At 53.3% G+C, this 16,738-nt stretch overlaps 1 protein-coding gene across 6 annotated transcripts in view; it reads right to left on the reverse strand.

Annotated features, from left to right (window-relative positions):
• HEPH (hephaestin) overlaps window positions 1–16,738 on the reverse strand; it is a 61,849-nt gene that overhangs the window by 25,654 nt on the left and 19,457 nt on the right. For all 6 annotated transcript variants that reach the window (XM_051968195.1, XM_051968192.1, XM_051968197.1 and 3 more), the window contains exons 5-12: window positions 16,412–16,594; window positions 13,737–13,991; window positions 12,658–12,826; window positions 9,446–9,585; window positions 8,965–9,096; window positions 7,468–7,679; window positions 6,301–6,451; window positions 281–493 (exon numbers count right to left, since the gene is read on the reverse strand). In XM_051968195.1, coding sequence (XP_051824155.1) covers window positions 281–493; window positions 6,301–6,451; window positions 7,468–7,679; window positions 8,965–9,096; window positions 9,446–9,585; window positions 12,658–12,826; window positions 13,737–13,991; window positions 16,412–16,594 — 1,455 coding nt within the window. The remainder of the gene's footprint in view (window positions 1–280; window positions 494–6,300; window positions 6,452–7,467; window positions 7,680–8,964; window positions 9,097–9,445; window positions 9,586–12,657; window positions 12,827–13,736; window positions 13,992–16,411; window positions 16,595–16,738) is intronic.

Here is a 16,738-nt window from a genome sequence, read left to right on the forward strand (position 1 = left end):
AGTTCGTTCCCAGTTATGTGCATGTTGTTTGGCCCATTAGACTAGAGCTCCCCGAGGCGGGGAACTAGTTTTTACCCTGCCTGCCACATAGTAGGCGCTTAAGCAATGTGTCCCGGGGAGACGGCCCCCCTAAGCCCGGAGGGACGGGGAGGAGAGGGAGCTTACGGGTTGCCAGTGAAGTCGAGGTCAGGAAGGGCGCAGAGATTCGGGCGTGAGGGGGCGGTGCGATAGGGCCGCCTCTCCTTGTTTCCAGGACCTCCCGGCGAGCCAAAGGCCTTACCTGGAGTGTCTGTGTGCATGAGCGCCGTAGCGAAAGTGTGAGGGAAGAGGGAAGCTCCAGCCTTCCTCATGCCCAGCATCTGGATGGTGTGGCCCTCGAACATGGCTCCGTGCATGTCTGTCTCGGTGCCCAGGGTGAGGAGGTGCCAGGCCACCGTGTCCCCCTGGCACATGTTTAACCCAGGCAGGTTTGAGAAGACAAAGCCATTGATGGCTGAAAAAGAGGAAAAAATACAGAGCGAGGGTTAACAGCGGCGGTGGGCCCCATCACGACACATCTTACTGGCCCGGCCCGGCCACCGCCTCTGAAGGAGGTTATGGCTGCCAATGACCACTGGCAACACAGGTTTGGAGTGAATGAACTCTTCTACAGACTTAGAATGCTAATTGCCATTTAGTAAGTACCTACTCTGTGCCGGGCAGCTTTCCCGTACCCTTATCACCAATAACCCAGCTGATCCTCATCGGACTTATACAAAATACTATGGGTGCCCATTTTACACCCGAGAACACGGAGGCGAGGAGTTCGGGGACTTCTCGGAGGCACCTCCGGCCATTTTGGACCCGGAGCCTTCTTTCGGCCGGGTTCAATTCCACGTACTCTCGCCTCGCCCGCTGCCTGATCCGGCCAACGTCCTTTGCAGAGAATTCTCCCACGCTGAGCGCTAACGTTTGGGGCACCCCTAGGGCGTGCCGGGCACTGTGCCGTAGCCCTCTGAGCAAAATCGTGACATTTGTAAAACTGAGGTGCTGCTCTATTATCCCATTTTATACTCAGAACAGAAAGGCAAAGAGTGGTTGTAAGTGACTTATCCAAAGACATACATGCAACAAGTATCTGAGGCCTGTTTTGAATGCAGGTCTCATCACGTCCTCCCTCTAGTCACTCAGCTACCAAAGACCATAATAAATCAAATGGACCTCAAACAGACTTCTCCTATGTGACCATACTGACAACAAGCCCCCATTAAGCACCTACTAAGCGTCAGGCTCAGTGCTTTCTTGTTTTTCAGGCCACAGCAGGAAGTCAGCCCCTCGGGACCACCAATGGTGCGGCGGAGTTTCCAGTATCTGGGGAAACTGGCTGATCCCATCCGTGGGAATGGCAGGATCTGGAGAAGACCGGAACCGACCAAGCCAGCCTCCCGATCCTGGAATCAACGAGGTAGGGGGGCTATTCGCGGGGGACAAACGGCCTTAAGCGGGATCTTCACAACAATCTTAGGCCTTCCCTTCAGTATTGGAATTGCTCCTGCAACTTGAAAGAATGAAGGAAAACAGGGCCAAAGTGACCGATCCGGGGCCACTAAGCTAGACCCCGAAGGAAGGCAACTCGGAACTGAGGACTTCTCTGTTCTACCCTTAGTCCTGGACACACTTAGTATGTGCACTTCCTGATGTATTCAAAAGGGAGGGACAGAATTACGCTGAAAACTAGCATTGATTGTGCCCCTACTGTGTGCTAGAATTTTTCAGTGAGATTATTATATTCGATGTATTCTGCTCCTTTATGATTACGCTGAAAACTAGCATTGATTGTGCCCCTACTGTGTGCTAGAATTTTTCAGTGAGATTATTATATTCGATGTATTCTGCTCCTTTATGATTACGCTGAAAACTAGCATTGATTGTGCCCCTACTGTGTGCTAGAATTTTTCAGTGAGATTATTATATTCGATGTATTCTGCTCCTTTATGATTATGCTGAAAACTAGCATTGATTGTGCCCCTACTGTGTGCTAGAATTTTTCAGTGAGATTGTTATATTCGATGTATTCTGCTCCTTTATGATTACGCTGAAAACTAGCATTGATTGTGCCCCTACTGTGTGCTAGAATTTTTCAGTGAGATCAGTATATTCGCTGTATTCTTCTCCTTTATAATTATGCTGAAAACTAGCATTGATTGTGCCCCTACTGTGTGCTAGAATTTTTCAGTGAGATTATTATATTCGATGTATTCTGCTCCTTTATGATTATGCTGAAAACTAGCATTGATTGTGCCCCTACTGTGTGCTAGAATTTTTCAGTGAGATCAGTGTATTCGCTGTATTCTTCTCCTTTATAATTATGCTGAAAACTAGCATTGATTGTGCCCCTACTGTGTGCTAGAATTTTTCAGTGAGATCAGTATATTCGCTGTATTCTTCTCCTTTATAATTATGCTGAAAACTAGCATTGATTGTGCCCCTACTGTATGCTAGAATTTTTCAGTGAGATTATTATATTCGATGTATTCTGCTCCTTTATGATTATGCTGAAAACTAGCATTGATTGTGCCCCTACTGTGTGCTAGAATTTTTCAGTGAGATTGTTATATTCGATGTATTCTGCTCCTTTATGATTACGCTGAAAACTAGCATTGATTGTGCCCCTACTGTGTGCTAGAATTTTTCAGTGAGATCATTATATTCGCTGTATTCTTCTCCTTTATAATTATGCTGACAACTTGCATTGATTGTGCCCCTACTGTGTGCTAGAATTTTTCAGTGAGCTTATGGTATTAGATGCTCAGAACATTATGGGGACTTACATGCAACACTGTAATACCAAGTGACCCCCTGAGGACACCGAGATAAAGAGCAGTTGAAGGAATTGCCAAAGGACATAAACTCAAACCTTCCTTATTGCAGGCTTAGTTCTCTATATGCCAAGCTTAAAAGTTCTCTATAAAAATCAAAGTCATTTTCACAGAATAAAAGGGTCTTTTTAAATGGTCCTTTTGGATTACAACAAAACAAAAAGCTGTCACGCTCCTGCCCCTCACCGTAATCCAACCCTAACCCTACCCAGCACTCTCGTAAGCAATGCTGTTGCATTTCATGCCCGTGAAATTCTTAAGAGTCACGTGAACCACTTCTATACCCGTTGTACCTGAGAATACTGAGGCAGAAGAGAGTCGAGAGCCATGGCTATGGTCTCTAAAGTTCAAAAATGAATCGGGCCCATTGGGAAGTCAAGTGAGGTCGCTGACGGGGAAAATGTCCTTTTCAGGGAATTTTCACGTATGAATAGGCAGAAAACTCCCATTTAGCGCACTCTATGTACTGTGCATTGTCCCATGCCCCTTTTAGTCATATCAGTGCGCCTTCTCCTCTTGATGTACTCGGGGATTCCAAAAAGGTCTATTATACCCATTGTACACCTGAGAATACCGAGGCAGAGAATAGTTGAGAGCCATATCTATGGTCTCTAAGTTCAAAAATGAATCAGTCCCATTGGGTACTACAGCCAGCTCACTGACATGGTAAATGTCAATTTTAGGGAATTTTCATGTATGAATATACAGAAAATTAGCATTTAGCACACTCTATATTCCATACACTGTCCCATGCTCCGTTTAGTCATATCAGTGCACCTTTTCCTCTCGATGTACTCAGGAATGACAAAAAGGACTATTATACCCATTGTACATCTGAGAATACTGAGGCAAAGAATAATTGAGTGGTTTACGGGAGGTCACTACTATGTGCAATGGACTATGCTAGGTTTCGTTTAGTAATGTCAATGTATTTCATGCTCAGGATATTCTCAGGACTTACGTGACATACAATTATGCCCATTTTACATCTGAGAACACTGAGGCAAAAGGTAGTTGAGTGATTTATCTAAGGTCAGAAGGGGAATCGGGCCAATTTTGTACTCAAACTAGCCGCGTGCCATAAAAAATGCCCGCGGGTTCTTTTAGAATTATACTGCTGACTTGCCTTTCACAGAGCCCTACTATGTGCCATTTAGTAACATCGCCACACCTCAGTCCCCCAGCAGCTCAGCTTGCTAACTGACTGATACGTTCATGGGCTTTTGAAAGACTCCTTAACCGCAATGACAACTCCAGTTTAGGCAGCACCTACTATGTGCCGGCCAATAAGCTTGGCGCTTTTCACAATCATCTCATCTCACGTGATCCCCCCAGCAAGCCCTTCGCCTGGATACAAATCACGAGGCCGCTTTTAAACTCGAGAGCTCTGTGGCCGAAAGGGATGGCCGAAGGCTAGCCGGGAAGGGCCCGAGCCACTTCCGGACTACAGACTTCCTACCTCCGGGCTCACTGCTCTATAGGCCGGCCCACCTGACGTCCATTGTCCAAAGGGAAGTTTGCTTCCGTCCACTGATTCTGCAGACAGGGGAACTGAGAATTGGAGGTGGGGAATTGGGAATTAAGGATTGGGAACTGAGCCGACGGGCTCAGGGATTTCTGATGCGATTCCGGCTCTCCTACTCTGTCCTCCCAACTTGCATGCCGGGGAACTAAGATGCAGACCAGGGAAAGGCCCGGAAGCCTCACCAATGCTCTAAGGCCCGTCCTGGCTGTCTCCAGCCAGAGGGATCACGGCCCGGAGTGAGGAAGGGCCTCCCTGGCCCATAAAAAGGAGAGTCGGAGTTCCCGTTCGGCTTGAGGTCCGAGGTTCAACCCTGGGTTTGCCTCCTTGACCTTAGGTTCCTCATTTACCCCATCATGGTCCCCGATCTCTTTTTCTCCCAGAATCCTCTGGGATCCCCGGGAAACCCACGGGCCCTTCTCAGAATCGTGTTTGTGGATGCATACAATGAAACGGAGAGGAGCACAAAGGACACCCCCGGTATTAAAGAGGGAGCCCCAAATTGCCACAAAGCCGGACCACGGGCTCTCGATAGCTAAGGGGGAGGCTTGTTTTAACCCCATGAATCCAGCCACTGGGGGGGGGGGCAGCTCAGACCTGGCACAGCCAAAGAACCAGCCAAGACACAGAACAAAAAGGCTTGGAAATGGCTTCTTCTGGAAATTTCTTGCCAAAGAATGGGTTTTTTCCCCTACCAACATCGCCCCCTCCTGGCAGGAGAAGGCACCAAGACCAGATAACAGTCACAGGTTTAGAAACCTATTCTTTTGCCATTTGAGCTGCAGATTCAATCAGCAACCATTTAGGGAGAGCCTTCAAGGCTCCGGGCGCTGCAGCAAGGGTTTGGAGACCAGAAGAAAGGAAGCAATCTTCGCGGCCATGATGCTTAAAAGCAGACCACCGGGCAGCCCGGTCCCAGGGGGAAGTACCAGAACTCGGAACTGCCACGGCCCCGGCTCCGGCTCTGGCTGCGAAGCCCCCCGTGGCACTGGCTTCTATAATCACTGCCAATATGGAGAGTCTCCCCGGCCCCCCGTGACACGGCGATAACCCCATAAGAGGCCAGGTGGCCCGGTGGGTAGCGCTCAGGGCCCGGCAGCGGGAAGACCCGCGTTTAAATCTGGCCACGGACACTTATCGCTGTGTGAGCTGAGACGATGTCCCTTAACTCAAAAGTGCCTCAGTTTCCCCAAGTACAAAATGATAACCGCAATATCCAACGAGATAAGAATTGTAAAGCATACAGTAGGTGCTTAATAAATATCTGTCACAGGAGTACAGTCTTGAGCTACAAGGCACCTCAGGGACCATGTACCTCGCTGGCTCTCAAAGGACGGCCCTACTTCTCCCAGAATCCTTTCGGGCTCAGTTATGCCAAAGGCGTAGCTGTTTTCACTTTGTACTTTATGAGAAGATAAATTTTACAAGCTCTTTGGAGGGATCCTCCCTGTGATTTATTTTTTCTTTTAGTTTTTTGTGAGGCAGTTGGGCATAAGGGACTTGCCCAGGGTCACACAGCTAGGAAGTGTTGAGCGTCCGAGTCAGACTTGAACTCGGGTCCTCCTGACGTCGGGGCTGCCGCGCCATCTACCTGCCCGCCCTCCCTCATTTTTACGAGCGGAAAGGAGTTCTGAAACCCAAACAGTCGAAGAAATGCTCATCTGTCCAAACCCCTCACTTTGTAGAAATAGAAACTGAGCCTTAGAGAGCACGGGTTCAAAGCCTTTACTCTCGAGTCCCTCAGTCTCAGCTGCCCAGGCAGGGGAGCACGGGAGCTCCTCGGGGTCGGCCTCATTCGTCCCTCGCGCAGTCTAGGAAACCGACACTAGGCCAGCCAGGAAAAACCCCGGAAGCCCGCCTGGTGGAGGATGCGGGAAGCGGGGAGGGGGCACAAATCGGACCCCTTCCCAGGAGCCTTACCGTGCATCTTGTTGGAGTCTAGGAAGCTCTCATCATTCTCCAAGAGGTGTTTTTGGTCCAACATGGCGGCGTCCTTGTTGGTGCCGCTGTACCAGCTCTGGTTCTCGTCAAAGACGGTGAAGAGAAGAAAGAACTCCTTGTCCACGCCTTTCTGCGGGTCCCAGAGAGAGAGCAGAAGATTACGGCTCGTAGACCTGGGGCCGGAAAGAACTTTCAAAGGGCTAGAGTGCGGGGTTTGGTGTCTGAAAGACCCGAATTCAAATCCTGCCTGAGGCACTTGCCGGCTCGGTGACCCCGAGCAAGTCACTTAACATCTGCGCCTCAGTTTCTTCCATTATAAAATGGGGACAATAATAGCCCCTCCTTCACGGTGTTACGGGAGGATCGAGTGAGCTTTGCAAGCCTTAAAGCTCCATATCAATGCTAGCTATTATTATTATTATTATTACTATTTTCCTGAGGCAATTGGGGTTAAGTGACTTGTCCAGGGTCACCCAGCCAGGAAGTGTTAGATTCTGAGGCCAAATTGAACTCGGGTCCTCCTGACTTTAGGGCTGGTGCTCTAGCCACTGCACCACCTAGTGGCTCCTAGCATTATCATTGTTGACTCATCTCTGAGGAAACTGAGGCACGGGGAAGTGGAGGGGGATTGAAACTCGAGTGTCCCTGTTCCGAATCTGGGCCTGCTTCCTGTGGGGTGGCCCGCTGCCTCTCGGAGCGACTCCACACGTCAAGGGGAGCTCCCCGGCCCCCGGGCCGAAGCCCAGGGCCCAGAAACAGCACCCGGCTGGGGAGGGGGGCTCCTTGGACGGCCCGGGAAAGTAAAGGTTAGCCTGTATCCGGGGCAGGAGGAGAGCAAGGGGGAGAATGAGGGACCGGGCCAGGAACTAGGCGCAAAGCGGGGGACGTGAGGGAGTCAGACTGACGAGGGGGAACGACAGCAACGTAGGGCGAGGGAAGCGAGAGAGGGGCCACGCTCGGGGAGCTCTTGGGAATAAAGGAGTCACCCGGAATTCCTTGGCTATTCTGTGTGAGCCGACAGCTATTGACAGAGGAGCACGGGAAGAAGCCATCTACACCCCCTAAAGCCCACGCCCCCAAGCACCCCACCTCCCCACAAGCGGTCTCAGCGGGCAAGGCCTCCGGGGCCCCCCCGTCTCGCCCCACCTGCTTGCCGCTGGCCTCCAGGGAGCCCGCCCTGCAGACCAGAAGGGGCCCCACGAGGCCGGAGTTGGTGTCCTTCACGGAATTTACGGCCGAGAAATACATCCAAGTGAGACAGGCCGGGTCCTTGGCGGCGGGGCCGGCGTGGGGGGGCGCCGTCCAGCGGTACGTGACCTTCTCGAAGGACCTGGCGACCAAGCCGTGCTGATGTGACCCTGGAGACGGTGACAGGGAGGGCGATTTATGGCCGGAAGGACCTCCGAGGCTATCCAGCCCAGGGGCTCTTCAGCTTTTAGGGGGTTACGAACTCCCCCGGTGACCCCTTTCCACAAGCATGGTTTTAATGCAGAGAATGAGAGCCCGGGACGGCCAAGGAAGCCGGTTCTATTCAAATGCCGTTGTCAAAGTGGTTTTGCAAAGTTCAGAGACACTTCCTCCATCAAGAGCCTCAGCTCAAACATCAAATTTTCATTTTACAGAGAAGGAAACTGAGGACCAGAGAGAAGTGACGTGGCCAAGGCCACGTAGGTAGTTAGTGATGGAGTCAGAATACGGCTTCCAAAGCCAGAATTCTGAGCACTAGCACCATGCTGCCTCCCAAAATGCAGCCGTGGAACCGAATAATTCTGCTCCCCCAGGGCTGGGATCAGCTACTTCCAGGGGCCCACAGGAGAGGCCCTGTCCCATAGAGGCGAAAAGCCGCACAGGGGAGGCAGGGTGAGGTCTATTACAATTTTGCCATTGGCTACTAAGGAAAGTCACTGCCCTTCTCCAGTTAGGGCCTTGGCTTTCTCATCTGTAAAATGGGAATGATGGTATTTGTACTGCTACCGATGGAGAGGGAGGGGGGCCTCGGTGGTGCTATAGTAGACTGAATGCCAGGCCCAGAGTCAGGAAGACTCAGATGCTATCTTTGTGATCCTGGGCAAGTCACTCAACCCTGCTTACCTCAGTTTCCTGAAGTAAACTGTCATGTGTCAGGTGGAGCTAGCTGGCCTAGGACTAGCTTGAGGGTTCTGTGACCAAGGCACAGAGAGGCCCAGGATGTCAGGGCTTTCCTGCAAGCTCATTGGCCCCAAAAGGGCTTCCCTGAGAGGTGGTGAGCTTCCCATCCTTGGAAATTTACAAGCAGAAGCCCCAAGTCTGCCACTTGGGAATCCCCCTCGTGACCCTTCCAGATCCCCAGTACGACTCAACAAAGCGCATCGGCCCGGACGTGCCCATATCGTGCCCCTGATGCACGACCCCCCGGTCCATTCAGGCCTGAATCTTCCACATTTCTCCCTGCTGAATTTCACCATCTTTCAGTCTCAGTATGACTCCAAGGCAGTCTGCTCCAGTGAGGGATCATGGGAGCAATTTGGTATAGAATAAACATCTATCTCTAAGGCAACCAAGCAGCCACTCAGCGCTCTTGTCGCCAGGCAGAGCGGCCTGCCCAAGGGAAGGCCGGTGCCCACGAGGCTGCCCCCCGAGCCCTCGGCCCGGGAGCCGACTGACCGTCATTATATACGATGCCCTCGTAGTCCTTGTCATAGAAGACACCGTGCGGCTGAATGCTGAACGGCTGGGAGGCCCGGTTGTAGAACACTACCTCGATGGTGTCGCCCACCTCGGCCCTGATCACCGGCCCTGGGCGGGGGGAGAAAGAAGGAGGTCTGAAAGGAGGAGGGTTTGGGGAAGGAGGCAGAGGGGGACGAGACAGGAAGGGAAGGGAGGGAGGGAGACCAAGGAAGCCCCTGCCTGGTGCACCTGGGGCGCTTAGGAAGGGCTTCTTCACTGATTCGAACCGGGGGAGCTCAGGCTTTGTCTCTATGTCCAGCACCAAGGACAACATCCTCATTATTGCCCATCCTCCATCTGCAGGCTGCCTCATGCAGGAAGAGCATGGAGGCGGGTACAGCGACTGATCCGACCCCTTTCTCCGGCCTGCCCCGGCCTCACGCTCTGGAGGCCCCAACCCGACCCCGGCAAGGCTCACCCATGATGCCCAGGTGCAGGGTTTCTTCCGACTGCGGCGTCCTCGTCTGGAAGGTCTCGTCCGTGTACTGGATGTAGCGGACTTTCCAGTAACTGCCCCCGATCCGACTGGAACTCTTCTGGAAGAACTTTTCTGCGTCGCTGAGACAGGGAGACCCAATTGTCACATGACTTCACTGCCCATCTCCTCCCCCTCTTGGGAGCCCCAGGCCTTGCTGCCAATGACTGGAGAGGGCAACAGACTTGGCAAGCTGGTGGACTTGGGTTTAGGCCACGGTCCCAAAAGTTACTGGACTGATTATGGGATGATCAACTGGGAGGGGCATGGCTCTTTTCAACAGTGAGGTGAGTCAGGCCAGTTGTGATGGAGAGAGCCGTCTGCACCCAGAGAGGACTGTGGGAACCGAGTGGGGAGCACAACACATTTTCACTTTTCTGTTGTTATTTGCTTGCTTGGTTTTTTTTTCTCATTTTTTTCCTTTTGATCTGATTTTTCTCGGGCACCATAATAAATGTGGCACACGGAGGGCAGAATCGCACATGTTTACCTTGGGTTGGATTACTTGCCATCTAGGGGAAGGAAGGGAGACCCATTTGGAAAACAGGCTTTTGCAAGGGTGAATGTGGAAAACTAGCTCTGTGTGTATTTGGAAAAATAAAAAGCTGTTATTATAAAAAAAAAAAACAAAAAAAACCAAAGTTATTATCCCGTGCGAACCAGAGATAGGGACTCCAAGGATCAAGGGGAAAGTCCCCTAGACAGAAAATATTTACCAAAGAACTGGGAGGAAAACAGGATCATGAGTTGGGAAGACCTGGTTTCAAATCTGACCTCACACACTTACTAGCTGGGTGACTTTAGGTTAATCACTTGCCCTCGAGGGCCTTAGCTGAGGGGTTGGGATCGGAAGGCCCGGGAGGCTCCTTTGCGGTGACGGAGATATAAGCCAATGAGCAATTCAGTGACCAACCATGACTTCACAGGGCCCTTGGTGAAGCAGAGGGCCGTGGACTAGAGGTGTGGAATAAGGCGGTCCCACAGTGTCAATATGGCGGCTTATTTTCTCCAGGCTTATTTGTTATAAAGAGGGTTTGCTGATTTTAGGGTGGGGGGGCATCGTGGGGGAAGCCACGATAATGGGAAAACTTAGAAATCATTCATATTAAAAACAAAAAAGAAACGTGCTGCCCCCATCTCCACAGGATACCAGTATCCCAGTATCCCTGGGCAGCCCAGCCCAAAGTGTAGCCATGGGGCCCACCCCACTCGCCATGTCAACACTGCCTGCCTCTGCCCCAACACGGGCTCTCTGCCCTCTGAACTCCGGGGAATAAATAGTGTCAGATTTGGCAGGGGGATCTGGCTCCAAGGCTACTGACCGGGGGACCTTGGGCCGATCCCTCAGCGTCCAAAGCTGTAAAACGAGCTCCTCGGAATTGATGAGCCCTCTGACACAGAACAAAGAATTTCAGAGCCTCCAAAGCAGGTTCAAAGCAGCTCCAAGGCCCAGTCTTTTCAGTTTCCTGAGATGAAGTGATTCGCCCAGGGTCACTCAGTGAATAATTGTGGCGGCCGGGATTCCAGGCCGGGGCCGCTGACAGGGTCTCCATGGGCTAGAGGACCCGGCGGAAGCAGCGACGCTGCCCTCTGTACTAGCAGGCCCTCTGACTCCTGGGCCGGTACACAAACTTGCCTCGTGGAAGGAAACTTCCTGTTGAAGGCCTCTTCTGGGGGTTACACTGGAACCCTGATTCTCCAACGCGTGTGTGTGTGTGTGTGTGTGTGCGCACATATAGGCCCTACAACTGATAATTATACCATGTGAGGAAACTCAGTGTAGACACTCCCTCCATCAAAGCAGATGGGCGCTCCCTCCATAACTTACAGCCTGATCATTAAGGGGTCGAGTGGATTGCCTGGGGGGTCACGTGACCACAACACGTCACAGGCAGGACTGGATCCCAGGTCTTTCTTCCCAAATCCCAGGCCATCGGCCCATGAATGCCACCTCTCATAAGCACCTCCCTGTTGTCAAATGCTGTGGAAGATTCCCCTCTCCTGTCTCCTGATGGCAAGGAGCTGGAAGGAAAGGCCTGAGGCCTTCTCTGCTGTCTTCTCCTGGGCCTTGCACTATCTTGGAGCAGGCCAGAGGCTCCTCCGCCCAAGGTTTATACCCAACCCCTCCCACTCCAGGCCGCCAGCCGGAGCAAGGGTAAGAACAGTTAGTCCCGCCACAGGACTGGCCGTCCATTTCCCTTCCTCCCCTTCCCGACCTTATCTGGGCTGCTGGAGGAGGGAGCCACGTCCCATGCTTCTCCAGCAGTAAAAAGCCTTGGATGTGGAGTCAGAGTTCCTACAACTTAGTAGGTATGGGACCTCTCTGGACCTCAGTTTCCTCATCTGTAAGATAAGGGGGGTTAGCCCTTCCAGTTGTGACACAATATGTCTTTGAGAAAGAAAAAGACAAAAAACCATTATATTTGCTGTAGTGCTCAGGCCCTGGGGAAGGCCGAGGCAGTAGCCCCTCCCCAGGGGCCACCTGCCCATCCTCCCAAGTCTAGAGAAGGAAGGGGCCTTGGAGGCTAGCCGGTCCAAGCCCCTCATTTTGCAGAGGAGGAAACTGAGGCCCAGGGAGGGGAAGGGACTTGTCCAATGTTACACATAGGATCCTATGTGTAGAGAGGGAAGGGCTTCTGAGGCCCACTGCTCCGACCCTCTCATTTTACAGAGGGGGAAACCAAGGCCCAGAGAGGGAAGGGACTTGCCCAGTCTTGACAAAGGCCTTTGGAGGCCAGCTAGTGAGACTCCCTCTTTTTACAGAGGAGCAGATTATGACTCGTGCCCAACGCTGCCCACACTGGAGGGCCTCCAGAAAGCATCTCATGCAATGACTTCATTTTTCAGATGAGGAGCCAGAGGGGCTTATCCAAAGTCACACAGAGTAGCAGGGTTTGAACCTGGTTCCTCTTGACTGCAAAGTCAGAGCTCCTACAGCTTTATCCCCCAGACTGCCTTGCTCCAGGCACTATTAAACTTCCCAGCTAGGACCAGGCTCTGGGCATAGAGCACCACTGTGAGACCCCCAGTGTATCACAACTCAGCCAGGAGGGATTTTAGAGTTTCTGGCCCAAAAAGTAGCTGGGGGAGGTGGAAGCAAAGAGAAGGGAAAAGGGGGAGAGGGCGCGGGTGCCCGGGACAGGGCCACCTCTTACCTGCCAGGCTCCTGGAGGCTCTTCCCAGTCTTTCCATCTCTCCTTGTAGGCCCATAGTCCCAGCTCTCCTCGGAGGCCACAATGAAGTACTGGCGGACTCGGCCCGAAAGGGTGGCTTTTGGGGGGGTCAAGGAGCATGGCTTGACCTCGTAGAGGGCCTGCATGCCATCTGGAGAAGGAACACCATAGTGGGCAGGGGATAGGAACCCCGAGCCCGTGTCGGCACCGGGCCCGACACCGCACCGTGACACACCCAACGAGGGGCCCGCCGTCCCTCTGAACGGTGGGAGGACGCTTTCTGGCCTAGCCCTGGGGAACAGTGTTTGCAGATGGCGGAGGAGAGAGATGGAGCCGTTGCTACCCTCTCCTTTAAGCCCATCTCCTTTCCCCTCATTTGCTTCTGAATTCAGCACTGGCTTCTGCCTCATCATCTGACTAAAAGTGCTCTCTCCTCGGTTACCAACAATGTCCCGATGCCAGATCTGATGGGCTGCCTTCTCAGGCCTCGGTCTTGCTGGCCACCCAGCAGCCCTGGACACTGCAGATCACCCTCTCCTCCCCCGAGACCTTCTTCTGTGTCTCCTGACCCTCCTCCTCCCTAGCAGACTGCTCCTTCCCAGCATCCTTTGCCAGCTCCATCATGCCTGTCACCGGGGGCTGGGGGGGGGGTCCTCCCCGGCTCCTCTTCCCCTCTGAACTGTCTCATCAGCTTCTAGACCTGACCCCTCATCACCAGCTCTGGGGCCTCTCCAATCAGATGTCCCACGAGCATCTCTTAATTAACATGTACCAAAACAGAGTTTTGACAAAGTTGCCCCCAAACTTTCCCATCTTCCCAACTTTCAAGGTGACGGCCATGCTCCCGGGCCCCCGAATTCACAACGTCCATTGTGAGCTTCCAATGTGACTTTCTATATAACCCCACCTTCCTCCCACCCCCAGTACAGCTTCCCCAGTCTCTCTCTAGGTTTCTGGGAGCTCCATGTGGCCAGCCCTGGCCCGAAGCTCCTCCCTTTCCCAGAGTCTCGGCTGCTTTCCCCCCCTCCCCCTAGGAGGCCAGGAACTCCCAAACACTGTACCTCTCAGGTGGCTATTCACTTGGCAGCTCAGTAGCCACCTGCCAGGGATCTGAGGCACCATCTCGGCGGCCACGAAGGTGGCGGGGAAGAGGGCGACCACGTCGGTGCGGTGGCCCCGGATCGTCAGCATCTGCCCGGGGAAGAAGGCCGTGTGCACGTCCACCTCGTTGCCCATGCCGAACAGGTGCCAGGCTACGTGCTCCCCGGAGCACATGCTCAGTTCAGGCAGGTTCCCAAAGACAAAGCCGTTGATCGCTGCAAAAAGTACCGAGATCACCGAGCGTTAGAGCCAGAAGGGGCTGCGGGGAATAGCCAGCCCAGCCCCACTCTCTGGTCCAGGGAGGTGGAAATAACTCATCTAAGGTCACGCAGGTGACAGCGCAGAATCCCGATTCAGGAGCCTCACCACTCTGTACCGTATCTCCCTGGCAAAAGGCCTCATTCCCTTCAGCGCTCGGCTTCCACCAAACCATGGTTCTGGGGTCAGGGGAGGGGGCAGAAGAGGAGGGGAAAGGTCCTCGTTATATAGGGATCCAAATCGGGCCTCTTCAGGATGGCGAGACAGAGGCTCCGATGGCAGCAACACAACAGCTATCCGACAGTCATGTAGGACCTTGAAGTTTGCGCAGTGATCGAAGGCTAAATGATCGTGACGGGACCTGATGAGAGGGGGACGATCCTCATGGGCTCATTCAAAAACAAAGGATGAGGGCTCGAGGACCCCGGCCCTGGCCCTGGCAGGGATCCCCGAGGCTGGCCGGTCCTAGCCCTTCATTTGACGGAGGAGAAAACTGAGGCCCGGGGAGGATTAGGGGCTCACTGGTTCAAGCCCACAGTAAGACCCTACATCTAGGACCGAAAAGGAGTCGGCCCAGAGCAGGGCCCGTAGGAAGTCAGCAACCTGGCTTCTGGTGCCCGGCCCCCACTGCTTGCCGGGCAAGTCGTCGAACCGTTCAGCCTCAGTTTTCGCAGCAGGAAAACTTTGGCACAAAACCCTTCACTTTTGCAAGCATCCGTCACTGGCCAAGATTTATTAAATACCTCCCAGGTGCACCTGCGGGCGCTGTCCGAGGTGCTGAAGATACAAAAGGAGGCAAAAGCGGACCTGCCCTCAAGGAACCCACAATCCCAGGGGGCCAACACATGCGAAGTCGTGTATGCAAACAAGCTGGAGACGGGATAAACGGGAAATGACCAACAGAGGGAAGGCACTGGAATGAAGAGGCCTTAGGGAAGGCTTCTTGGAGGAGGAGGGCCCTTCTCGGGGCTAGCCACAAAGAGGAGGAGAGATACGGGACACGCAAGGATCACGTGAGGGGTTGGGGGACTGAGGGAGACAGGGGTGTGTGTGCAGCCAGTAGATTGACATGGAAGAGAAGTTAGACTCAGTGGTCTCCAAGGGCTCTGCCACTTCTAGAGCTAGGGGTCTCCATTTTACAGATGAGGAAACTGAGACCCAGAGAGGTAAAGACACTTATTCAAGGTCACACAGAGAGAAAGGAATATTTTAGAACTCCCAAGCACAGAATCAGAAAAGGTCCAGGCTTACAAAACCTCAGTGAAGGTATGGAGACCTCGCCTGTGCCAAGTCCACAACCCCTGTCTCCTGACCATCCCCCCGACCCCATCCCAAGCCCTCCTCAGCCCCAGCTTGGCTCATACCTCCTGCCGGGTGACAACCTCCCCCTCCTGCATACAGAGAGGGAAGCGGGGCGTACTGGGAGGATGCCCCTAAGGAGGGGGGGTCAGAGACCCAGTCTTGGGACTAGGGGGTCATGGGACCGACCCCAGGCCCAGCTCTGCGTTTAGAGGCAGCCCATCTCGGTTCTGCCTCCAGAATCAAGTACACCATGCTCAGTTTGGCATTCGAGGCCCTTCATAAGCCATCCAGTCTTCTCAGCCCTTACTTCCCTGCACATTTGCCTCAGTCCACTGACCCTGGCCTCCATGCTAATGCTCCTCTACCTCTCAGCTCTGGGCGTTCTCCCCAGTCCTGAAACACGCTCCCTCTCCACTCGAACTCATGACCTAGCTGGCTTCCTTTAAATCCCCACTAACATCCCATCTTGTACAAGAAGCTTCCCCAAGCCCTGGGAGTTCCAGGGCCTTCCCCCAGTTCACGATGTCCTCCCTCCCGCACACAGCTTGCTTTGTTTATATTTGTTTACATGTCATCTCCCCCATTAGGCCATAAGCTCCTTGAGAGTACGCACTGTTTTTTTGCCCCCTTTTGTATCTCTGGCACTTAGTGGGTGCTCAATAGATGCTCATTTTCTCTTTATGTCCCAAGGCTCTAATTAACAAAGTAGGTGCTTAATAAATGTTTACTGAGTGATTCCTTCCAGCTCAGACCCTTCTGAAAGTCAGCAAAGGCCCGTTCCTCGCCCAAGCGGGCAGAGTCTCTAGAGGCAGTTCCCGATGGCGTTCCCGGTGGGAACGGCCGACCCAGAAGGCTTTGCTCCTGGGCCTTGGCGAACGCAGCCTCCGCCCACCTGCCATTGTGCTCTCCCTCAGCCTTGGGTACCCATGGCTGGAGAGGCTCACAGCTCATCATGCCGATGGGGCCCAGAGACTCGAACCTGGGCTCGGGAGCTCCACGTCCCTGATTGGGCTGAGGACAGGGCACAGCATGAGCGGTCGGGAGCCCCGCCTCTGCTTCTGCTCGGTGAGCTCACCGTGTATCATGTTGCTCTCTTGGAAAGCTTCATCCTCTTGGTCCACTGAGGCAGGGTCCAAACAGAAGGAAGCGATGTTCTCCTCCAGGAGCCAACTCAGATTCTCATCCACCACGCTGAAGAGGAGGAAGAAGTCTCGGCTCACGTCCCGTCGCCTGGGAGGGGAGCTTCCGGTCAGGGTTCCTAGAGGGAGAAGGGAGAGGGCTGTGAGGAGCCCCAAGGGCTGGATGGTAAAGGGGGCAGAAACTGAGGAATAACCCACAAGGACAGAAGAGGAGGGTTCTGGAAGGTTTGGCCAATGGCACAAAAGGGGATAGAATCTTCTGA

Source organism: Antechinus flavipes, chromosome X (assembly GCF_016432865.1).
Source record: "Antechinus flavipes isolate AdamAnt ecotype Samford, QLD, Australia chromosome X, AdamAnt_v2, whole genome shotgun sequence".
Lineage (NCBI taxonomy): Eukaryota > Metazoa > Chordata > Mammalia > Dasyuromorphia > Dasyuridae > Antechinus > Antechinus flavipes.